A 25,616-nucleotide genomic window follows, 5' to 3' on the forward strand; every position below is an offset into this window, starting at 1 on the left:
ATGAGGGGTCTGAACATTGTCATTATAGAATCTAAATCTCTCCTTTTCCGTAATTTCTTTTGATTTCACCGCTTGATTTATAATAATCCTAAGTTTCCTATCAATGTCCTGAGTACAGTCATTTTTTAGCTTTAAGTAATTGTTCTTATCTAAAGACTCAGCCATCTTGTGAACATAATCAAGTCTATCCATAACAACTACTTTTTTACCCTTATCCGCTTCTAAAACACCATATTGAATCCATATCTGATAACCCAATTGCGGATAAATTAAAAATTAAAAATCAGTTAATTGAATCAGATTATCCAAAAACACTTATAGAAACCATATTTGACAGAAACTTAATCAGCATGCCTTCTGATATGAAAAGTAAACCTAAAGAGGAGGTTTTAGTTTTACCCTATATACCTAAAACCACAGAGAAACTTAAACGTATTTTGAAAAATTATAAAATAAACTTAGTATCAAAAACCACTAATATACTAAAAAATCAAATTTCTCATTTAAAACCTAAAATAGAAGATTCCGCCATTCGAGGCGTTATTTATGAAATCCCTTGCTCATGTGGAAAAACGTATATTGGTGAAACAAAACGTTCCATTTTAGACAGGATACGTGAACATAAATCCTGCGTGGCTAAGGGCGATATGAATAACGGAATTTCAAAACATATTTGGTCTACGTTAAACCACTCTATTAAATGGGATGATTACAAAATTTTAAAACGGGAAACCAATTGGTACAAAAGAAAATTCTATGAAGGATTGTATATTCGTAAACTAGGTAATTTAAATTTAGATAAAGGATGTCAAGAAGTAACTAATTGGGGTAATATTGTGATTTAAAATTTTATTTTATTTTATATTTATATTTTAATAATTCACACTGACTTACATATACTTTGGATTTATCGGTTACATTGATTCTATTACACACGTAAATTGTTAAAATCAGTAAAACTTTTGTTTATTTTTTAACACGCTGACCTTCTGCTCGCGTGATATTAGAACTTGAATATGGCGCGTGGTAAAATTTTAAATCAAATTAAAACTAACGAACGACTGAAGAAGAGCCTCGGCTCGAAACGTCTTGTATAAAATAAGTTTTATCTTCTAATACCATGCCGTTTTCTCTGAATTAAACATAATTTCTACTAATATTCACCATGGTAAATAATAAGTTTAATATATATATTAAAAAACTTACTTTATTATAAATCCAATTTAAACCATAAATACATAACTTTTTCATTATATTTTTAATTTTAAAACTATGAATGTATTCTTTGCGTATCTACTATAAGTTTTATTAACTAGTAAGAACTTTAAAGAAATTTCAAACTGTGTGAAGCTCAGAGTGGTCGAACTTGTTCGTAGTCTATTTTAGACTGCGCTACGTCTTCACGATTACACGTTGACCCGTCGCGTTGACCCAACTCGTTCGTTTTGAACCGGGCTCAATCTCTAAATAAACTTTGTCCAAGAAATATTTTACCGAATATGAATATTTTATCAGTTTAATATTTTACGATTCAATTCATATACAATTCGGCCTAACCATTTTAAATATTTTATTTCGTTGAAAATTAAAAAAGTCAAGTGAAGTATCACGACACGCGATAGATTTTATTCGAATTCGTTTGTCTGTAAACCTGTTCCTTTTAAACGAATGCTCGTCGAATAGTGTTAAATCTCCACCGCAATACGATTTGAAGTAGTTATCGTTAAGTGTCGATCTTCGGTTTAACTTTCTGGGAAGCCACGCGCAATAACAGACCAAAATAACAACTAGATCCCGCTTGGTGATAATTATAATCTACGACTCAACTTGGAGGAAAACACTGAGAGAGTTTTCGACGGAATTTTTTGGCACCATAGCAAGGTCTCGACGTTATTTTCCTCTCTTTTAAGACTCTTGTATCGAACTCCTAGAAAAGTCGCCGAGGCCTGGGACTTTCGAAACGTGTCGTCGGATAATAAAAGGTGTAGTTGCTCGCTCCCTGGTAACGTTTTGTTCTTATCTAAGAGCAGAATTTTTGCTCTTATTTCTTGGCTGCTACCGATTCCATTAGTCACGGAATTTCGTTTCTCATTTATATTTATCATCTTGTGAGGATTTTCAAAGTGAGCTGGCGAAAATAAACCATTTCTGTAATGCAAATGAAACGTTTAGTCATCTACGAGATCATTTTAATTTGAAATGCATAATTTAGTTTATTTTTGTAGAATGTGTAATTTGCGTTTTTAGACATAGATGTTTTTGTTAGATTAAAAACTCATTTTATTTTGTTAGATTAAAAGATAGTTTTATTTTGTTAGGTTTAAAAAATAATTTTATTTTGTTAGATTAAAAAATAATTTTATTTTGTTAGATTAAAAAATAATTTTATTTTGTTAGATTAAAAAATAATTTTATTTTGTTTGATTAAAAAAGTTATTTCATTTTATTAGATAAAATTTCATTTTTTGTTAGATCAAAAAATAATTTTATTTTGTTAGATAAAAAATTATTTTTTGTTAGATAAAAAATCATTTTTTTAAGATAAAAAATCATTTTTTTAAGATAAAAAATCATTTTTTTGTTAGATAAAAAATCATTTTTTTGTTACATAAAAAAATCATTTTTGGCTAGAATATAAAAATCATTTTTTCTTAGATTAAAAAATCATTTTTTCTTAGATTAAAAAATCATTTTTTCTTAGATTAAAAAATCATTTTTTCTTAGATTAAAAAATCATTTTTTCTTAGATTAAAAAATCATTTTTTCTTAGATTAAAAAATCATTTTTTCTTAGATTAAAAAATCATTTTTCTTAGATTAAAAAATCATTTTTTCTTAGATTAAAAAATCATTTTTTCTTAGATTAAAAAGCAAACGTTTTTAAAAAGGGATCGATTATATTCTGAATTAAAATGGTTTTCTTCCGTAGCTAGCGCCAATAGTTAATTTTATAAATAACTTGTGGTTTGAGCCAACTTGTTAAAATGTTGCTCTTACGTCAGAAGACAGAGTTTTATTAGAATATTCTTGACAAGCGCGATTTGCATGAGCACTCTAAAATTCGAGGTTTATCCCGCTCGTAGACTGGTTAAAGCTAGGCTAAGCCACCTCCCCTTTTATAAAATCAACTATTACTCTAGCTTTTGATAAATCTTGTGTCAGAAATGCGAAATTAGGTGATCCACCATGGATACTACCTTTGATTGTAAAAATAATACTTTAAAAGAAAACTATCCGAAAATACAATCTTCAAGATAAACGTTCTAAATGATATTACTTTGTTTTCAAGCCGCCTATGTAAGCGGGAAAACGATCAATCTTAAACCTAAGTACAATCATAAGTAACATAATAATAATAAGTATATCAAATTAAAGAAAGATATCAGCGAACTGATTTTCAGCACAAAGCCCTATACAGGGTGTTTCAAAGGTTACGCAAAATTTTTAAGGAGTTGTAGGGGGTGAGTTTAAAAGTATGCCTGTTTTTTCCCCATTTTCCTACGATGAGTGAAAAGAGCGCCAGAGAGCTTCAAAGAGTGGCCTACTAGCCCCTGGAAGTAGGCTGTAACAAGCGCAAAACCAAGCAGCAGGGACTTTAAATACTGTTTAAGTTTCCTTTGGTACGCTGGTTACCTCGATTTGTTTACAAAGTCCTTTTTTACTTATCACACCCTGTATGTAAAGTAGGCAAAATATAATAATATATTACTCAGTTCTGGTGAAAGTATCAGAAAATTAGCATTAAAACAATGGGTAGCGTCATACTTGTTGTTATTACGTTACTTATAGTACAATGTATATTTTCCCCGCGACAAATTGGCAAAATTTCCGAAGTATCTAGGAACGAATTTAAATTGTCAGCTTTGTTTCGGGCCTCTTTAGAAATGTCATTGATTAACTAGGATGTGGGGCAGGGAAGGTTTTGGAAATCAACCTTGACTTGTCAACAGCAGCTGCTCTTTCCGTTTTAAGGCAATTAGGCGCTCAGGGCACCACCCCCGTTCAAGGGCTCCTTCTATTTTGAGAGATGCCTGTTTTCTTGACCAACAGCAACCACTCCGGAAAGTAGCCAATTTGATTGCTATCGACAAAAGTTTTCGTTCGGGAACCAGCAAATGCTTTTAAGCCTATCACGCGATCCGGAGGGGGTCCACACACGAGGGGGATACACCGCCCAAGTGGTCTTCCACCGAAATCACCCCTCGAAGGTCGGCAATTTCACCATCAAGTGTTTTCGATCGCCGCTGGTCAATTGACCGTTATTCTATTGGCCAAGTCTCTCTCTCTTTCTCTGACCCGAGACGGTCATTGGTGAAGATTTATGAAGTGTTGATTTAGGCTTAGGTCTAATTAAATTTCTCCACTTTTGCCCCGTAACTTTGGAGGAATTACACGCCGTAGAATCTTCCCAAATTACTTCGACGATAAACTCGGGTTTCTGTCATTTGAAGTAAAGGTAGGAAGAGGGTAAAGTTTACGTGAAGTTTATCTACGGTTTGAAGTCGCGTGATTGAGCCACTGAAAAGTGAATGTGTGTTAGATGTTGAAACCGGGTCCCTAGGATTGGATTTTAGTAGGCCAGCCTTGACGTTGATCTAGCCTCGTTTCGGGCCCTATACGAAATTTAGACAAGTTTCCGTGACACAAAGTATTGGTTAATCCGTCACCGCTAGTAGGTCGCTTAACCCTGTACACCGGTATTGCGCTTGTCTTATGGGGTATAAACCGAGGGGGTAGCCACTTAAGAAATATGGTGTACAAATAGCGAGAAATCCAAATAATTGTTTCCGGAAATCTAGAAATCCACAAGAAATATTGGAAATATTAGAAATCTCGAGAAATCCACAAGAAATATTGGAAATATTAGAAATCTCGAGAAATTCAAAGAAATATTGGAAATATTTGAGAAATATCGGAAATATTAGAAATCCATGAGAAATATTATAAATCTCGAGAAACCCAAAGAAATATCGGAAATATTTGAGGAATATCGGAAATATTTGAGAAATAACGGAAATATCGGAAATATTAGAAATCCACGAGAAATATTAGAAATCTCGAGAAATCCAAAGAAATATTGAAAATTTTTGAGAAATATCGGAAATATTTGAGAAATACCGGAAATAATTGAGAAATATCGGAAATATTTGAGAAATACTGGAAATATTTGGGAAATACTGGAAATATTTGGTTTGAGAAATACCGGAAATAATTGAGAAATATCGTAAATATTTGAGAAATACTGGAAATATTTGGGAAATACTGGAAATATTTGAGAAACACTGGAAATATTTGAGAAATATCGGAAATATTACTTTATCGGAAATATCTGATAAATATTGGAAATATTAAAATTATCGGAAATATCTGAGAAATATAGGAAATATTAAAATTATCGGAAATATCTGAGAAATATTTGAGAAATATAGGAAATATTTGAGAAATATAGGAAATATTTGAGAAATACTGGAAATATTTGAGAAATATTGGAAATATTTGAGAAATATTGGAAATATTTGAGAAATATTGGAAATATTTGAGAAATACTGGAAATATTTGAGAAATATTGGAAATATTTGAGAAATACTGGAAATATTTGAGAAATACCGGAAATAATTGCGAAATATCGGAAATATTTGAGAAATACTGGAAATATTTGAGAAATATCGGAAATATTTGAGAAATATCGGAAATATTAAAATTATTGGAAATATCGGAAATATCGGAAATATTTGAGAAATATAGGAAATATTTGAGAAATACTGGAAATATTTGAGAAATATCGGAAATATTTGAGAAATATAGGAAATATTTGAGAAATACTGGAAATATTTGAGAAATACTGGAAATATTTGAGAAATATCGGAAATATTTGAGAAATATCGGAAATATTTGAGAAATACTGGAAATATTTGAGAAATATCGGAAATATTTGAGAAATATCGGAAATATTTGAGAAATACTGGAAATATTTGAGAAATATTGGAAATATTTGAGAAATATTGGAAATATTTGAGAAATATCGGAAATATTTGGAAATCAGAAATCTGGTGTACAATTTTTCGGTATAAACTAGCCTAGCTTATTATTATTATTATTACTCTTGAAATATTTCCAAAGCATGTAACGTTTGTTATATTTGTTATTTTTTTAAGTGATAATGGGTCGTATGATATTTTGTTGATAATATTAGTTTCGGTTACTTTAATGGACCTTTAGTTAAATCGGCTTTTCTTCAAAAGTAAAAACTATACAAAAGCTCTTAGAGCCAACTTCCGTCTAATAGGAGGGCTGTCTAATTGACGTCATCGGGAAATAGCCGACCCAATCAGCGTAAGATAGTTTGAGATATATTTAAATGATCTCCCGTGAAAACGACGCATTAACTGCAAATTACCCTCCTACAAACAGCGTTTCGAATTTTACAAGCTTAAATCCGATTGTTTTTGATTTTATTTCGCGAATTCCGAACTCATTAGCGCCTATTAGATTCGATAAAAATATAAAGAGACGCATCGGCTCTCTTCGGATTTACTAGCGTTGTAGTTTGGTATTAAGTATAACAAAGTGGAAAATCGTTGGGCCTTATGTCGGTCGCGTTGTTGTAGACGTCGTGCCGATATAAATGCATTTTTCGTGTTTGCTTTTAAGGTGAAACGATTTATTAGCAATTGCGGTGACTAGCCGACTTTTGAAACACCAAGTCGCCATTTTTACTGTTTTCATTTCGTGGACTGCGTTGGAACGAAATATGGCAATATAAGCTTTTAGCTCTAGCCTTGTTTTTCCTCGTTAGGGGGCGGGCCGCGCGTCTTGTTTGTGAAAAAATCGGCTTAAACCCTTTCTTTGAAATAACGTTTTTATTTCGGTCAGTCTCAACGCGTTGTGTTTTACCGAGAAAGCTCCGAGATGAGTAATGTAACTTCCACTTTACCTAACTTAGGTTAACAAGATGAATGCCACGGAAGCTGACATCGCCAATCACTACTCGGATTACAACCCGACTATTCTGAGAGGAACAGCGTTCAAGGTAATTTTTATATGGTTGTTGCGTATTTGAAAAAATCACTCTGTAAATCTTTGTTTCAAGTGGAATAAGTAATAATAGACCAATCAAAATTCAAAATAAAAGGTTTAAAGTAAAGAAGACTATAGTCAGCTTTTGTCCCATTGGGTCGATTCTCATTCAACCGAATCCCATTCGATCGACATTTTGTTTGCTCACAAGTGAAAGCAACCCTAACCTAACCTAAACTAACCTAACCCTACCGTAACCTAACCGAACCCTACCGTAACCTAACCTAACCTAACCTAACCTAACCTAACCTAACCTAACCTAACCTAACCCTACCGTAACCTAACCTAATCCTACCGTAACCTAACCTAACCCTACCGTAACCTAACCTAACCCTACCGTAACCTAGCCTAACCTAACCTAACCTACTTCGATTTGTATATGTAAAAATATTCTATAAACTTTTTCGACCCAATGGGATTCGACCCAATGGGATTGCAAAATTAGAATTCGATCAATTGGGAAAGTATATTTTTTGATTCGATCCATAGGGAATTCGACCCAATAGGATTCTATCCAACGGGAATATACCCTATAGTCGCCGTTGATCTGAAGATATAGAACATTTAACTACGCGTAAAATTAAAAAAATATCAACGTTAAAGGGGTAAAATCAAATTAATTAAAAAATATCAACGTTAAAGGGGTAAAATCAAACTAATTAAAAAATATCAACGTCAGAGGGTAAAATCAAATCAATTAAAAAATATCAACGTTAAAGGGTAAAATCAAATTAATTAAAAAATATCAACGTTAAAGGGTAAAATCAAATTGATTAAAAAATATCAACGTTAAAGGGGTAAAATCAAATTAATTTAAAAATATCAACGTTAAAGGGTAAAATCAAATTAATTAAAAAATATCAACGTTAAAGGGTAAAATCAAATTATATTAAGTCGAAGTACCGCGTTTATTCCGATAAAGTTTAGTTTTATCTCTATAAAGTTGGCTGGTCATAGATACTGTCACCTAGGAGCAACAAACACAGCACCCCACACAAGGAGAACGCAACCCGTCAAAAATCGTGGATTTTCTTGCGTACAGTTTTCATTGGCTAGACGCTTTTCGTCTGCTTCCGTCCGAAGGGAAAAATTTGGAAATTGTAAAATGTTCAGCGTAAAGGCTTGTCCAATGAAATTCGTACACAACACTGTGTTAGCGTGTTTAAAGGCTAGCTGCGTTCTCCTTGTGTTTGTTGCTCCTAGCTGGCAATAGAGATTTGGCACCCTTTCAGACGCGTCTATGAGGTGGCACTTGCGTTATTTCCCAACTAGAACGTAGATGACGCGTATTTAGTGACTCATTGGAATTAATCAATTTACTTGGACTAGGTTTCATTAAGGAAATATACTTTATGCCATACATGTTACATATGATTGCATTGAGGCTATGGCCATTCCAATAGTTACGCTATTTACTCTGGTGTACTTGTACAGATTCCACCATGGATAATGGTCGATTCGAATCAGACAATATTCAAAGGGCCTCTTTGGGAGCTATTTTCGTATCTGTCAACGTCCTTGAACATACAGTACGAGATGAAACCTTACCCTGATGATACGAAATTCGGTCATGGAAAATACGATCTTAAAAACCATAAGTGGATTGGACTTTTAGGTCTTTTGCATCGGAACGTACGTTGCCGAGTTGATGTTTCTTGAGTGGAATTAATGAGTACATAAAAGTGTACTTTTTTTGCAGATTGTGGATTTTACCATGGTGCCGGCCGGTCCCAATATACAGCGGTGTAAGGTAGCTCGGATGCCCTTAGCCTTTGCCTATAGCGACATGACTATTTTGTCAGGACAAAGTTTAGTCGACGACCCACACGGAGTCATGGCGTTCGAAAATATCTCCCTTCAGGTAAGATTTCTTCAACGCTCTCGAGAGATTCTAGTTGGCGAATTCGAACCCCCAGGGAAGATAGAGTTGACCACTCAGACTGTTCTTGAATTGAATATATCAATCAGCTAGGCACCACGTTAGACCCAACGTACAGAGCTTCAACCACCGAGAAGTTCAAGAGGTCATCGCGCAGTGCCGCAACCGCATGGAATTGTTTGTAATTAGGTAATTTATTCGAACCGGAAGCGGACATCCACCAACAACCGGAGAAATAAAAGAGATCCAACGGGCTTCTAGAAATCTAATTTATGTCTTCCAAGACGTACGTTTTTACGATTATGTTCCTTCTTAGGAACCAAGATAATTCGATATTTACGCTAAGGAACACCGCCATCTTTAAAATAGCAATATGTGTCGCCATCTGTTAGGTTTTATTTTCTTCATTCATGAGAATTACTATTATTGGCCCTAGTGGAAAGCTAAACTGCTAACATAAGCAAAATATCCTGCTAAGTTACCGAAAAAAATCACTAAATGTGGTTATTTTAGGGTCTTAAATGCATGCGGTCATTTCTGCCTTAATATACACGATCTTTGAGTTATTTGAGCTACATTTCTTTCTGGATCAAATAATAATAATCAGCGAGGTTAATACCCCTGGCACCACCTTAGGCCTAAGTCATCAAGTGACTTTTAACGCCATTAACTCAGGTGCCCGGGCTATACAGCGTAGGAGGGTGGTGGCAAGACCTTCATGCCGCGCGAGCAAACAGCTCCCTACACTAACTATTACCGTTAACAAGTTTTTATGAAAGGGGAAACCGAAGAACCTTGGAGAAAACCAGATTAAATAGTGGAGAAAGAACAGGCAAACTTAACGCGGTAGGAGTTGTTCCAAGTTTTCACTCAGTGCCACAAGCTGGGATCGATCCGGTTCCTCTGGCTGCGAGGCGAAAGTGCTAACCACTCCGCCACCCCACTTTTAGAATTTGAAAATCAAACATCAAAGAAAAATAGCAATAGCCAGAACAGTCCGAGCTATCATTCGTCAAAAGATCGAGTACAGAAGATTTTTTTATCCGATTAATCAGGGCGAGGTATGTGCAACGGTCACGCCAACGGAGTGCGTGGGGACAGGGGTGGGCCTACCTGTGGCGGAAGTATGATAGCCACCCGTTAGGGGATTGGTGTTCGCCCTCACACGGCCATCCACCAACTCTGCCTCCCAGACGCTTGGGATTACAGGAGTACGCCACTGCTACCGGGGATTCACTCGGTTATCGGTCTTTAAGTGTTCTCACGCAGTACAAAGCCACGTTGAAAAAGGTCTATAACCATTTTACACGGTAACCACGGGATTCCCGCGGGGGTGGGCGGGAATCGGGTTGTCTCTCAAATTTGGTTAGGGAATGGATGGAAGAATAGTAATGGACGCAAATTTTGGATTCGGCAATGGAAAAAAATCGAAAATTGAACGGGAATTAGAAAACGTACGTCATAAGGAATGGTACCATTTGGTAACGAATATTTACGGAAGTGGAATGGGAATGGTAAAGGTCTCAACGGGAATGGGTGGAAAGGTATTATTTCTACTTCTAATGTAACGCTCAATCGTGGAGGTACTAAAAAGGAGACGCCCCGAGGTTAACACACCGATTTTGTTCAAACTCGGGGTTTTGGTAGACCTTCGTGTAACTTGGAAAACCCTAAAGGGAAATGTCTCCATAAGCAAAAGTTTTGCCATGGCAAACAAAAATGTTTTGACAACACAAAATGGTAATTTTCCCATTGAATATAACATGGGAATCTGACCAATTTTTTAAAATGCTAAAAATATAAAATATAAATTAAAATATAATGAAAAAGTTCGAAATTGATTAAATTGGTCAGATTCCCATGTTATATTCAATGCGAAAATTTCCATTTTGTGATGTCAAAAACATTCTTGGTTGCCATGGCAAAACGGTTGCTTATGGAGACATTTCCCTTTAGGGTTTTTCAAGTTACACGAAGGTCTACCAAACCCCCGAGTTTGAACCAAATCGGTGCGTTACACCTTGGGTCGTCTCCTTGTAAGTTTGATGTGTATTGACGCTCTTACTCATCCAGGTGTGGCTCTTTTATCTGTCCTGCTTCGTGGGCGCCTCTTTCATTTCCTGGCTATCCGAAGGTTCACTCAGTGTCCGATTCAATTGGGGTTTGGCCAAGAACCACCGGTATAACCTTCTCAGGTTCTGCTGGGAGTTTATCGGTTGCACCTTTTCCAAAGGTCAGTTTGAGTTTCATGTTTTGCACCGCCCTACGTTCCAGAAATACATTATCTCGAAAACTGGCATTTTGAGATAAATTTATTTTTATAATTCTTATGAAAAATAACAATACTACAGTATTTAGCTAACTGAAAACTAGTTTTTATGGGTTTCATTTAGTTCGCAATCTAAATATGACAACGACTATCGCCAAAATTAAGTAAATCTCAGAATATTTTGACATAATGCGTTTTGTACGTTTATATTTGGCTAAAACTCTTGGCAGAAACGCATTATGTGGTACAATAATACTGACAATTGTGAGTAACGGCCATTGCGACTGTTACCCTGAGAATGCGGCTGAAGAAATTAGAGCAGACGAATTTATACGAAACGAAGACTCTTATTGGTGAATAACGACATAATGCGTTTCTGCAAATTTCCGACGGTCGTTAATGCGTTTCTGCGGAGTAATTTCGACACTTTTCGATTGTAATGCGTTTTTGCATTTTCACACCTCGGAAACTAGACCAGATAGAAAAATAAGGATTTCAAATTTAGAATCAGCGCCCTAAAATTAGTATGAGGAGTATTCAAATTCAAAAAGTCAAAAATGGTTGATAATGCGTTTCTGAAACGTAGGGCAGTCAGTGCACTGTGGTGTTTGTTTCTGGCACATGGTACACTTTACATAATGGCCTAAACACTTGATTTAGAAATTCGCCTTCCGATGAGAAAAACGGCCACCAGATGCATTCTGTCCCTGTGGCTCTTCGGAGGTCTGGTTATCACGACCATAATCGGCGGCGACATGACCGCGAGTATGACCATCGTCCCTCCTCATTTCACCGTCGACAAGTTAGACGATATTCTTCAAGTTCCTGGGCTCAGGCCAGACGTCATGCAATTCTCTTCGCACCAGAGCTTCATCGAAGTAACCTATTTGGTAGTCCTCAATTCCTCTTTAACTTCTAATCAATTTCTACCTTGTATTTTAGTCCAACTTTCCGGCTCTGGCCGAGAGAATAAACGACTTGGGGAGCGCGATACCCGGTATGAAAGATTTGGTGTCAAGGGCAAAATTTGAAGACATTGTATCCCAGAAAGCGGTGCAAATCAACGATCGCTATACTCTTTTGAGTGGCATAGAAGTTCATTGCAATTTTTCAAAAACGACCAAAACACCGATAAAAGGTTTTTACTTCGCCAAAAATCTTATATCCGCCATTCCAGTCAGTATGTTCTTCAATAAACGTCTTAGCAGGGCGTTTATGGATCGCGTCAATGTTAGGTAATTGCAATAACCTTTCATCAGTGGTGGCGCCAAGGGAGAGGCCAGATGGGCCATGGCACACCTTAAAGATTTAAGGGGGCCCCAAAAATTAAATTTTTCGAAAATATTTTGAGGAAAACTTTTCATTTCTATTGTCAGTACTAGGGTTATCTTAATGCATTTGGCTATTTGGTCACGTGTCCGGGCTGTGGACGCGGGCGTAGGGCATTCTGATGAGAATACCGGTGATATAGGATGTTTAATCTCCCAGGTGCACTGGTATATAAATTAGGACCAGAAGTAAATGAACCGAAGTTATCAGACTGCTATACTCCTCATGTTGGAGGCGTTTTCCTTATAAAGTTACATTTTTACCTCGAATTAAAAATTTTGCGCGCTCCTAGGCTGAAAAAAAAACGTTTTTGTTTTTATGAAACCATTTTTTATACATAAACATAGCTATACCCACAATTCCCAAGTGCAATTTATCGCGTCAAAAATTGAAATTAGCTTTTATTTGACTCGATTTTCGTAACGAAAACGCCCTCCGATTTTTTTTTTTAAATAGAGCTAATACCCAAGGCACCACCTTCGACCACATAAGCAATGTTACTTGTGCGTGATCAAGTAATAGGTGGCCGGGTTTCAATGCGTAGGAGGGTGGTGGCAAGCCCTTCATGCCACGCGAACCAACAGCTCCCCACACTAACTATTACCGTTAACCTCAGCAAGTTTTATGGGAAGGGGAAACCGAAGACCTCGGTGGAAAACCCCTTTAACCAGTGAGGAGAGAACTTACAAACTCTACGCAGAAGGAGTGGTTCCGGATTTTCACCCAGTGCCACTAGCTGGGATCGAACCAGTGGCGTAGCTGATGGTCCGCAGGGCCCGCGGTGCGGGGTGGCCTCGAACTTCAGGGGGGGGGGGGGCCTCGAGCTAACCAAAAAAAAATTAAAAAGGGGGCCTCATAGAGATTTTTGCGGGGGGGGCCTCTGAGTTCTCAGCTACGCCTCTGGATCGAACCCGGCTCCTCTTGCTGCGAGGCTAAAGTGCTAACCACTCAGCCACCCCACCTATATTCTGAGCGCTATTTCGATAACTTCGGTTCATTTACTTGTGTTCGGACCCTATGAAAATTATTACAGGTTGCCTAAAAATTCCAATTTCTAGGATGAAACACTATATTTTGTTAGCTTTTGTAAAGGAAAAGGGCTCCAAAATTATCGTGAATAAATAAAAATAGGAACCATACGTTCTTGACCTACCTTATGACAAACTTCCTGGCGCCTCCACTGCTGTATTCTCTTTCCAAGTTCAACATTATATTTTATCAATATCGCAGAATGCTGCGGGTATTACAGTCGGGCGTGGCGGAAGTCTGGTTGCAAAGCGTCATGGACATATCTCCGTATTGCTTCAGCCAGCCTCATTCCGGCGAATACGCTCCCTTGGAAGTGGACCATGTCTTGCCCGCTTTTAAACTGTGGGCCAAAGGACTGGCCGCCGCTGCCATCTGCTTCGCCTACGAAGTAATCGTTTTCCTACTGCGGACTGCTTACTCGCGCATCCGCGATAAAAACTTTACTTTCGGTCAGTTCGTGAGAAACTCGTGGAAAAAAACGCGTTTGTGTCTGTGGCGACTCAGAAGCCTGAATGGCAGGACGATGGACTCGTTCGTGGGCAAACAGCATCGCAAGAAAGCCACCACCTGCTCCGGTTCCACAGAGACCAAGTGTGTTAGAAACGAACGAAAGGCGGTCAGTCCATCAGATTTTCGGCGTATACTGTGGAAGGATATGTCGATGGCCACGAGCGTCAAGGAAAGCGTTGTCAATCGGTCGAGTCAAGCCTCATTGGATCGCCGAGAGTGGTCGACGGGTTCGGTAAAGCGAAGCAAGAATAATGATAAATCGCGAGAGCCCATCGTTCGATACGTTGACACCTCGACTTTCTTTTCAAGTTTTAACTGACAATACACTTAACGTCATAATGTAAGTTACAATGTACTTTAACCAAAAGTGACATAATTACTAAAAGTGTGACAATCCCTGTACTTTCGTATGCTAAAGGTTTAATGAATGCTCGACTCGAGATCGACCGCGTAAAAGACTATTTATTGTCGTCTTTCTGGATCTTTTTTTTTAGTCTATGGTATTGTATCGTAGGTAGATGGCGATAGCATCTCCACAGAACGACGAAAAATTAAAAAATAGACTAACTTTGACCAGTGATGCTTAGTTCCTCCGTTCCTCACTACGAGGCGTCAATTGTTGGTTTTAACTTCCTTCCCTCCCCACGACATACTTTCCCTTCTCCCCTCCCAACTTGTATTTCGCTAGTAACATTCATTAAGAAATAGGTCCGATTGACACATTTTTGGTAATTATGTCACTTTTGATTTAACTAACAACTATAAAAACAATGGTTTGTTAAGACTATATACAATTATTCAGATACTCAAAATATGTATATTTTGTGACTATTTTACGTAAAATTTAATGGTACAGAGAAATATGAGCGCAATTATTCAAATAATAAAAATTCAATTAAATCGACAATTTCAATTCAATCCACTTTTCGCTTTGGTTTAGTTCAAATTGATAATACCATAAGTGGATCATTCTCTCTAAAGGTCTTTTCACACGAGCCAACTTTTCAAATCAAAATGCTGAGTCAGCAAAAATGAATCAGTGATCCATTTTTTTCTGGCGTACTTTTTTGGTGGATCAACTCATCGAACTTTTATTCACACGAACCAACTAGTTTACTCAACTCAAGTTGACTCATCTAGTTGGATCAAAAAGTTGGCTCGTGTGAAAAGGCCTTAAGTATACAAATTCCGGGTCTCGGTCGGGTATCTTACTCTGGGTTTCGTGACGTATAGAAAGCAAACTCCAAAGAGAAAATTTTGAAAATATTTCGGTGGAGGCGCCACCGAGTGGTCAAGACGGCAACTAAAGGGACGTTTATTGAAAAAAACTCTACCCTTGGATCTGAAACTGACCTTGAACAAAAATGGTACAGGTTTTTTGGGGGAGAAATTCGATGAGCCAACCCCCAAAATTTCTCTCTCTCGGGCCCTCGAGACACGTTTCAGACGTGAAATGTACCATAAGAGATGTAAAAAACGTTACATTTGGCAGTATAAATTCAGAGTGAAGTTGAGGTGATACGCAGTATAGGGCGGTTGTAAAGGGCTGCCAGAGCGACCCCGACAAAGACTCTAGTCATAGGTAACATAGCGTTTTGTCTACTTAGAGAGAATGATCCACTTATGGTAATACCCGTTGAGTCGGTTCATCTTCGAAAAACCTCGTTTCATTTCCGCATTAAAGTTTTGGTCCCGTGTGCAAGGAAGTTTCCGGTTCCTCAAGAGTGGACTGTTTCCGGTTCCGACTCGGATTCGTCGCGGGTTCCATCAAATAGAAGATGGCAAATGACGATTTCGAGGCCCAGAATGACGAAACTCAGAAGGTAGCCGACCAAAGCCACGTCAAACAGCGGTCTAATTTCGAGCATTCCGTAAAACAGACCATCTACGTTCTCCTCGGTACTTAAGTACCTGTTAGTGTCGAATCCGACCAGAGCCTCCTTCATCCAGTGGTTCATTAAACCCGAGCTTTGCACGTGTAGAACGCTGTAAACGGAAATACGGTTATACGTAACAACTGAAGTCTATAATACATCTCTTACGAGAGCAGTGGTCCCTATCCTGCTAATGTTTTACGAGAGCCTAGCATTGGGAAAGGGGTTTTTTAGGCAGAGAGATAAAGTAAAAAATATTGGACGGGGACCCACCCGCGGAGGGTGGCAATGGACTGAGAGATTGGGAACGATAAATATTTAAAATACAGGATAAATATTGTAAATCTAGAGAAATAAACAGAAATATTTTCGATATTTCTGGAAATCAAGAAATACAGGATAAATATTAGAAACCTAGAAAAATCCAAAGAAATATTAGAAATCTCGAGAAATTCAAAGAAGTATTGGAAATCTCGAGTAATTAAAAGAAATATTGGAAATCTAGAGAAATAAACAGAAATATTTTCGATATTTCTGGAAATCTAGAAATTTAAGAAATCTAGAGTAGTCCAAAGAAATATTAGAAATCTAGAGTAGTCCAAAGAAATATTAGAAATCTAGAGTAGTCCAAAGAAATATTAGAAATCTAGAGTAGTTCAAAGAAATATTAGAAATCTAGAGTAGTCCAAAGAAATATTAGAAATATCGGGAAATCGAAAGAAATATTTGAAATCTAGAAATAAACGGAAATATTTTTGATATTTCTGGAAATATCGGAAATGTTTAAGAAATATCGGAAATGTTTAAGAAATATCGGAAATATTTAAGAAATATCGGAAATATTTAAGAAATATCGGAAATATTTAAGAAATATCGGAAATATTTAAGAAATATCGGAAATATCTGAGAAATATCGGAAATATTTGAAAAATATCGGAAATATCTGAGAAATATCGGAAATATTTGAAAAATATCGGAAATATTTGAGAAATATCAAAAATATTTGAGAAATATCGGAAATATGAGAAATAACGGAAATATTTGAGAAATATCGGAAATAGTTAGGAAAAATCGGAAATATTTAGGCAATATCGGAAATATTTAAGAAATATCGGAAATATCTGAGAAATATCGGAAATATTTGAGAAATATCAAAAATATTTGAGAAATATCGGAAATATTTGAGAAATATCGGAAATATTTGAGAAATATCGGAAATATTTGAGAAATATCGGAAATATTTGAGAAATATCGGAAATATTTAGGCAATATCGGAAATATTTAAGAAATATCGGAAATATCTGAGAAATATCGGAAATATTTGAGAAATATCGGAAATATTTGAGAAATATCGGAAATATTTGAGAAATATCGGAAATATTTGAGAAATATCGGAAATATTTGAGAAATATCGGAAATATTTGAGAAATATCGGAAATATTTGAGAAATATCGGAAATATTTGAGAAATATCGGAAATATTTGAGAAATATCGGAAATATTTGCAAATCAGAAATCTGGTGTACAATTTATTTCTAAGTGGCTACCCCCTCGTTTGTGTGTGAGAGAGAGAGTAGGAATAGCAAATAGGACTTTCTATAAATTAACGTGGCTCTCTTGTTAACTGTATTGTTCCCACTTCTACAATGCTTCTCCAGCTCTCCCACTAAAGAGAGCTAATGAATTTGTCCATAGGTTTGACTGCACAATTTCAAGAACAAGCTGGGCAGTCGTGGATAGTTTACGGAATGGCCTTTTGTTGGAGAGTGAAAAAAAGGCTTAGGAGGGAGGCGGATTTTGGGTTGGTCCTTGTAGATAGAGCCTAGCGCCGCCGATATTTTCTTTGGCGCCAAACCGCCGCCGCCGAATCATTTACTTTAAATAAAGTTTGTTCCCGCCGCCGAATTTTCTTTTGAGTTTTCCAACACTTAAAATGTTTTTAAAGAAATTTTCAAAAGGGGGTAGACATTTTTCCCCTTCAACGCCACCGATAATTTTTGAAAAATCGACGGGCCCGCCGCCACCGGGTGTTTTTCGCCAAACGCCGCCGCCGACCGAAATTAAATCGACGCTATGATCTACTTGTAGATCTAGCAAATAGCGGCTGCCCAGAGGCCTAGGGCAATGCGTTTCAACCTGGTTCCCGGGGTTTCCACGGAAAAATTAAAAAAATATATAAAAAGTTTAAAAACCCAAATAACAAATTTCTAATCTAGTCTATTCTACTTCATATTTGTGATTTTTATATTAATAAATTTATAATTCTGCATTTTTGTTTATAAATAACTATAAATATTATTATTATCAATAATTATGTATTTCTTTATAGCTAAAAAAATAATATATTTTAAATTTGGAACGTTTTGGTTTTCCAAAATTCGTTTTCCAACGCGGGGTGGGGGGCTTCGCCCACCAACCTCTGAGATAATATTTAATTCCTAAAATTTTAGGGTTTAGAAGTTAAAAGGTTTGGGCAAAAAATGTCAGCAAAGATCACGTATACCAGTTCTGATTTTTATGGGATAAATCGCTGTTAACGTTAGACCTATGGCGGATTCTAACTTATAGGGAGCTAGTATATTATAATCTATAAATCGCTGTTATATATTATATAGTATATTATAAACTTAAAGGGGAACGGCCAATCTTTTCCAAATATCGCCTTATTTGCATATCAAGAGATCAACAAGACGTTCAATACTTACACGTACCTTATTTGGTCTTGAAAAAAAAAGGTATTGGCCTAAAAAGTTGAAACGAAAAATAACGCCAAGTATTTGGGTTTGAATTTTCGCCGCCATCTTAAGGTGTACCGTCAGCGCCAGCAGCACCTTAGTGAGCGATTTGCGAACTATCCTAACTTTTAAAATCGGGCAATTTAGGCTTACGTCTTTTATAACTAGAACGCGCCACGCGCGCTTTTATGTAGTTGTTCTGTCTCACCGATTTCGCACCAGGTGTCGCGGCGGACGCGCGCTTTTCAATTTCCCGAAATTTCTTTATTTTATTAAAAATTAACCCCTTAATATTTTTTTATGCGGTTTTCGCCATAAATTTTAGTTTTTAACGGGCTATAGGGCTATTTAACCGGTTAAAGCTTGACCGTTCCCCTTTAAGGGGGAAGAATACAATAAAAGCCTCCTTTTCGTTCAATCTGAACGTTTCTGTTTTAACAATTACATCATTGAATTATATTTTTATCATTAGGCTGAACCTTCCTCTAGTGCTTAAAATAATTTTGATAGTTCTAATATTAATAGTTAACGAGATATAAGGTCCTAACTAAAGGGTAGTTTGGGAGCTTGCCCAACTTGTTTAGCTTCGGGGGTGCGAATTAAAACGTAATAACTTAATTACTTTTAAATTTAAAATTGTCAAAATTATTTTAAGCACTAAACAAGAAGCTGTCCTACACTTAAATATTAATTTTATAAGTTAAAATACAAAATTAAAAGAGTTCAGCTTGAAATATCGCGAAAGTAGACAATGGCCACAGTAGTCTTCTCCCTTAAGCTTCTGGTAATATTCTTAAATCCGGCTCTTACCGTAAATTGATGTATTCGGCTTTATTGGTCAGTTCTTGAGAAAACAGGAGGCTAGTCGGAATTTCGTAGAATTTTTTTTTTGCACAGTGAAACTTGGAAATTTCTTCTGGTTTTTTGCAAAACGCGTCCAGTCCGTTTACCGTCTGATAGTGGTCGTTTAGAATGATTGCTTCGCCGTCCAAAACCCTCTGGTAGGTTCGACCGTTGGCGATCTCGTCGGAGCTAACCAGAGACCCGTGCTTGATAGCTCTGTCGTAAATTTGTCTTTTTTCCGTTACTACGGCATTCTAATTCAGAAAAATTCCCGATTTTAATTGTAGTTTACATTTTCATATTGGTAATAGCATAAGTGGATAATAACAATAAGTGGAACAGTATATAACATACCATAAGCCTATCAACCCTAAGTTTGAATAAGTTTGAATCGAAAGGCAGTGTTGGTTCAAGGCTCAAGCTAACGACTGGCAAAAGTACAGCGCTAAATCCACCCGGTGGCGGAAAAGAGAAACGTAACGCGTCCCGCAATGCATGATGCCAGCTGCTTTGGTAAGAGAGAGAAAGGGGGAAGGAAGAACTTCAATTTATCTCTACCAGGTGCCGATACTATCGCCTGATTCCTTCTTTTTCGCCCGTCCAGTGGTGGTACAAAGGGCGCTATGCGCGTTTCAAACTTAGAGGTGATAGGCTTATGAACATACCGATAGAAAATGCTCAATGAATGCTTGTTTCAATACAGACCACACAAAAACAGACGGTCCCGAATTGTATTCTTAGTTGATAGTTGCTATTAATTAGTGTTGTAAGTCGGAAAATGACCGAGGCCTTTTTTCCGGAAAATTTTCCGTATTTTTCCGAAAAAAATAAAAAAAAGTTTTAATTCCATGATTAGTCTAATATTGCTTGCAAATTTAAATAAAGCGGCATTTTCGACTTATTTTTTCGAATTTAAAAGTAAAACTAGCTTTAAACTGATTAACAATGTTTTGTAGTATGTTTACTGTTATTAGACATTTTATATCGCTAAAAAGTTTAAAAAATTAAAAACCATTAAATAAGTAATTTATGTTTCAATTTTTATTTTTCCGATTTATGGAAAATATTCTGGAAATTTTTCCGCATTTTATTTTTCCGGAAAATTAACAACACTACTATTAATACTTGGGATTTTGATGCTCTTTCTATTGGCTCGCGGGACTTTGATTTCTACCTATGATATTGTCCTTATGAAAGCAGTATTGACAATTAATTTTTTTTGATATTGGGGCGGCTGACTATACCGGCGGAATTTATCGCATTGAATTTAAAAATGATTAGTTAACAAAAAAATAGTAAGTGGCGAGCCAAAGACGGCTTTTAAGTGGATTCTGTGCCCTTCAAGTGAGGAATTTCAAAATGAAGTTTCCAAATGCGCGCGTAGGAATACGAAAAAGTTGCGGAGTGACGTTGATCCGTTTCCGGTTTGATATTGCCAAATCACTCTGCGACAAGCTTTCATTGATGAATTCTCCCAATGTCCCACTTAGTTTTATTAATCACTTATGGTAGTAGCATAAGTTTATAGTATTGTACCAAAAGTATGACCGTTCGTATATTTTACATGTATTGTTTTACTGACATCCGTTGTCACTGATTTCTAAATCCACGAAGGAACTCATACTGTCATACATAGAAGTTAACATAAAACACCAGGAATGAGTGAATTTATACTTAGGGATAATGACTATATTCATAAGAATTTTAGCATTGCTCACGCTATAGAAGAGTAAGCCCATTTTCCCAAAGAAAATTTGTTCCCTAAGCTTACGTCTTAATAATAATAATAATAATAATAATAATAATAATAATCAGCTGGGCTAATACCCAAGGCACCACCTTAGGCCTAAGTCATCCAGCGACTTTTAAAGCCATTAATTCAGGTGACCGGGTTACAATGCGTAGGAGGGTGGTGGCAAGCCCTTCATGCCGGCGAGCCAACAGCTCTCTACAATCACTATTACCGTTAACCTCGACAAGTTTTTATGGAAGAGGAAACCGAAGAGCTCGAGGGAAAACCCCTTAAACCAGTGGGGATACGCGAGTTGAGCGCACGCTGGTGACGGTTTCCCCCCCTCTCATGCTGGGGGAAATTTGGACCTTAATGCCCGCATATCATCTCCACATAATAGTCATCATCCCCAACTTTAAGTGTATTATCTTCCTCTAGGTCATCATTTCCGTGTTCAAGGTCGTCTGTATCCCAGACTGAATTATCTTTTTCCTGGGACTTTACTAACTTACTAAATTATTAAGAAAGAGTCATACTTATGGAAACATTTTATGGACTTATGGTAATAAAAATAAACGAATGCAATTAAAATCAAAACCATCTAACGACCAAAACCAAACTCTTAGATTTTCCTAGTTAATTGTTTGTATATCGACCAGAAAAACAAAACAACTTCGAATTTTGGTTGAGAGATGGCTCTGATTTCAATTTAACCATAAAATATTTAGCGAAGATAGAGTTCCGCATCATGGTAGGCGCCATTGTTGGCCTTTTGTTAACGTCCTCTAGAGTTTCAATGTTGCATTGGTCGCTCGTCATTAGCGTGGCTTTTTTAGAACCGTTAATAACGCTGATAATAATGACGTTCAATATCCACCAACAAGATACTAAGCCTCTAGCTTCCAAACTCGCTATTGGTATCGATATATCTAAAAATATGGTATTCATTAAAAAATGGCACCTAAGGTTTCAAGAAAATATAAAAGAGTAACTGCAAACATGGACTAATTAACGCAGGGACACCCCGCTACCATGTTATCCCTATAGGGGGCTCCGAAAGACCGTTGTTAAATGGTATTCTTCTTTTTATCCAACCCGACAGAATTTTTACTCGGGTCAAAACGTCACAAGAAGGAAACGGCTACCGCCATCTAGCAGATTTCAATATCACTTCTGAATTTTGAAAAATATAGCAGACGGTTCTGTCTCAGTTTTTACAACGGGGTCATTCCACGTGAAATCGTCAAGCGTTGTTGCTCGATAGTGACGAATTTCGCCCAAATGTTTTTCCCTGGTTTATTTACCATAAATATGAAGCCTCCTGGAGTTTAGCTGGCTAATTTCAAAAATTTGAAAAGTTATGATTTTTTGAAATTTCATGCATTTTGCCTAGAGTTTCGTTACTTAATAAACATTTTTTTTCTATAACATGATTCGTAAAGCTCTTCAAAATATGAAAATTGGTACTCTTAGCTAAAACGACCTACAGATTCCGAATTTGGCTTCCAATTTACTCTATGGGCTCTTGTTTTTGATATAAGAGCTGTTTAGGGGGTAGCGCAAAACATCGTTTTTACAAAGGGGTCCATCTAAGAATTCAGTAAAAATTTCAAATAAGCACCTCCTTGCACATAAAAAGGTCTTTTTTTGCCGCGACAATACGTTTTATGATAGTTTTTAGCATTAGATTATATTTTTATAGGGAAAAATGAAAAAATCTGCTTTAGTAAATCGTGTAAAAGTGATTTCAAGATACAGCAGTAAACAGCGTATAAGTGGACTTTTTATACCATTCCCTAAACCAAAATTCTGACATTGATAGCGATAAAAAGACTGTTTATTAACCTTGGTTAACACTTACCAGAAACAAAATCGACATCCAATTCTTTTTCTCCCTTTTTTTAAATTGTGAAATTAATATCGTTTCAAAAGTTAATGAAGAAAAATTCATTTTCTATTATCTTCAAATTAAGAAGGACAATTCTTGATAATTTAAATTCGAAAAACAAAACTTTACACGCCACAACATGTTAGCCACATTGACTAGCTTTATGTTCATTCCCCCCTTTTCTCATCCCCGTTTGACCCTAGTTTTCCGTTAGTTAATAATAAATAATACCGCCAGAGCGCACATTTAACAATCGCAAATATTCGGGAACGGGGTGTCCCTGTGTTAATTAGACCATGCTGCAAACCATCAGCTTTAGAACGTCGAGGTACATTAGTTTTATCAGAAGTATCTAACTATCTTCCTAAAAGTCTCTTGATGACTTAGGCCTAAGGTGGTGCCTTGGGTATTAGCCTAGCTGATTATTATTATTATTATTTTTGTTATTCGCTCGACACATGCAGATTTTTCAAAACACGTTTGGGAAGAAAAATTAGTTATAGGGTAAGACCTTTATATATGGATTTTATAATACTATTTAACCGGTAAAATATTTTAATGGCCTAGATATATAGCTCTCTCGGAAGAGATCTTATAAACTTCTGGTTTTATTAATTTCAAGGTTGTTCAAAATGCATTTTTAAAATGCGAAATGCAAAGTACCATTTGGCATTTTGAGTTTATAGGAAACTATTTTACATTTTGCATTTTGTGGGTATGATATGTGGAAAAACATTTTCAAAATACTTTTCCAAATGTTGTGGTAAAAGTAAACAGAGTGCATTTGTAAAAACATTTTCAAAATGCATTTTGTATTTTTATTTTGAGCTGCAAGAGCCGTTTTACATTTTACATTTTGCATTTAGAAAATCCAATTTTCAAAATGCATTTTGTATTTTGCATTTTGAGATATGGAGAAAGTACTTTGCATTTTACATTTTGCATTTGGAGTTATGGAGAAAGTATTTTTCATTAGGAGTTATGGAGAAAGTATTTTTCATTAGGAGTTATGGAGAAAGTATTTTGCATTTTGAGTTATGGAGAAAGTATTTTGCATTTTGAGTTATGGAGAAAGTATTTTGCATTTTGAGTTTTGGAGAAAGTATTTTGCATTTTGAGTTATGGAGAAAATATTTTGCATTTTGATTTATGGAGAAAGAATTTTGCATTTTGAGTTATGGAGAAAGTATTTTGCATTTTGAGTTATGGAGAAAGAATTTTGCATTTTGAGTTATGGAGAAAGTATTTTGCATTTTACATTTTGCATTTGGAGTTATGGAGAAAGTATTTTTCATTAGGAGTTATGGAGAAAGTATTTTGCATTTTACATTTTGCGCTTTGAGTTAAGGAGAAAGTATTTTGCATTTAAAATTTTACACTTTGAGTTAAGGAGAAAGTATTTTGTATTTTGCATTTTGAACAACCCTGGTTAATTTATTATATTTTTATTTTAGTAGTTATATTTATTTTTATTTTATGTAATATATTTGAGCTGCCCGTTCGTGGAAATGCGAAATTGAAGAACTCGGGGTAAAACCCCCTTTAACTTGCAAAATAAACATAGGAGCCGTACGGAGTTTTCATCCAGTTCCACAACCTGGGATCAAACTAGTCTCTTCTTGGTGTTCAAGGTCATCAAAATTTACTTTATCGCTAGGCCATTTAAATTGTTAATGTGCCCTGAAAGTTTGAATTATATGGCACTTTTAGTTTCAGACTTATTATACCTGAAGTGTTTGGTCATAGACATTATTCATTTAGAGTTAATATAATTTCGAAATAAACTCTTTACATTGAACATTGTTCAGTTTATGTTAAACAGACATGGTCCAAGAAAACGCACTTAAGGGTCAATAATTCTAAAGCAAATAATGTCTAGTAAATGAAACTTTCAGGGCACATTAACCATTTAAAAGCCTCAGCGATAATGTAAATTTTGATGACCTTCAACACCTTTTTCAAGGTCATTCACAAATTATCTCTATTATCAACAGAATCAAAAATTCAATTCGAACTAGAATTTTTCTTAAAAATTTTTAACTAAAAATTTCTCATTGTTGAAACATTAAATGTGTGCTTCTTTGGTCAATAGCAAAAAAATGAAAAAAATCGAAGGTGACGTCATTTCCGTTTTTTGGGGGTTTCTTAGACCCCCCGAAAACGTTAATATCTTCCAAACCAATATCTGCAGGTGATTTTTGACGCAAGAATACGATTCGTTGTCAAAAATATACCTAGAAAACAAATTTGCGATAGTTTAAAGGTATTTCGCTGGAAGATATGGCCAAAAATGTTGATTTTTGGGTCGGCGGAGCCTTTGGTGTGGGAAAATTTCAATTGTTCATAAAATGGCCAATTTTATCGATAGAGGGCCAAAATTTTGGAAATGGTCATTATTTCAAGGCTACTTACGCACCAAAATTCGATGTACAAATCGGTGAGGTAGTGCCTCC

At 36.0% G+C, this 25,616-nt stretch overlaps 2 protein-coding genes across 2 annotated transcripts; one reads left to right on the plus strand and one right to left on the minus strand.

Moving 5' to 3' along the window:
- Positions 1–6,894: 6,894 nt before the first annotated feature.
- LOC149927390 (uncharacterized) lies at positions 6,895–14,961 on the plus strand. Its single transcript, XM_090158938.1, has 8 exons — positions 6,895–7,029; positions 8,511–8,708; positions 8,776–8,937; positions 11,029–11,188; positions 11,885–12,102; positions 12,167–12,459; positions 13,784–14,471; positions 14,862–14,961. The coding sequence occupies exons 1-7, from the start codon at positions 6,952–6,954 to the stop codon at positions 14,409–14,411; spliced, it is 1,737 nt and encodes a 578-aa protein (XP_090015064.1). The 5' UTR covers positions 6,895–6,951; the 3' UTR covers positions 14,412–14,471; positions 14,862–14,961.
- Positions 14,962–15,810: 849 nt separating this feature from the next.
- LOC149927391 (uncharacterized) lies at positions 15,811–22,094 on the minus strand. The gene is made up of 3 exons (XM_090157848.1): positions 21,990–22,094; positions 19,511–19,797; positions 15,811–16,078 (listed from the first exon to the last, which is right to left on the minus strand). Exons 1-3 carry the CDS (start codon positions 22,092–22,094, stop codon positions 15,811–15,813), a joined length of 660 nt encoding a protein of 219 aa, XP_090013974.1.
- Positions 22,095–25,616: the final 3,522 nt, after the last annotated feature.

The sequence above is a fragment of the Leiobunum rupestre genome, chromosome 9, assembly GCF_980474605.1.
Source record: "Leiobunum rupestre chromosome 9, qqLeiRupe1.1.hap1, whole genome shotgun sequence".
NCBI lineage: Eukaryota > Metazoa > Arthropoda > Arachnida > Opiliones > Sclerosomatidae > Leiobunum > Leiobunum rupestre.

Excerpts from the sequence above, each read along its gene's own strand:
- LOC149927390 (XM_090158938.1), top strand. The coding sequence starts at position 6,952 with ATGAATGCCACGGAAGCTGACATCGCCAATCACTACTCGGATTACAAC. Across the intron at positions 8,709-8,775 it reads TAGGTCTTTTGCATCGGAAC|ATTGTGGATTTTACCATGGT; the intron begins GTACGTTGCCGA and ends CTTTTTTTGCAG. Across the intron at positions 11,189-11,884 it reads CGGTTGCACCTTTTCCAAAG|AAATTCGCCTTCCGATGAGA; the intron begins GTCAGTTTGAGT and ends CACTTGATTTAG.
- LOC149927391 (XM_090157848.1), bottom strand. The coding sequence starts at position 22,094 with ATGACGAGCGACCAATGCAACATTGAAACTCTAGAGGACGTTAACAAA. Across the intron at positions 19,798-21,989 it reads TCTTCGCTAAATATTTTATG|AATGCCGTAGTAACGGAAAA; the intron begins GTTAAATTGAAA and ends TTTCTGAATTAG. Across the intron at positions 16,079-19,510 it reads GCCGAATACATCAATTTACG|CGTTCTACACGTGCAAAGCT; the intron begins GTAAGAGCCGGA and ends TTCCGTTTACAG.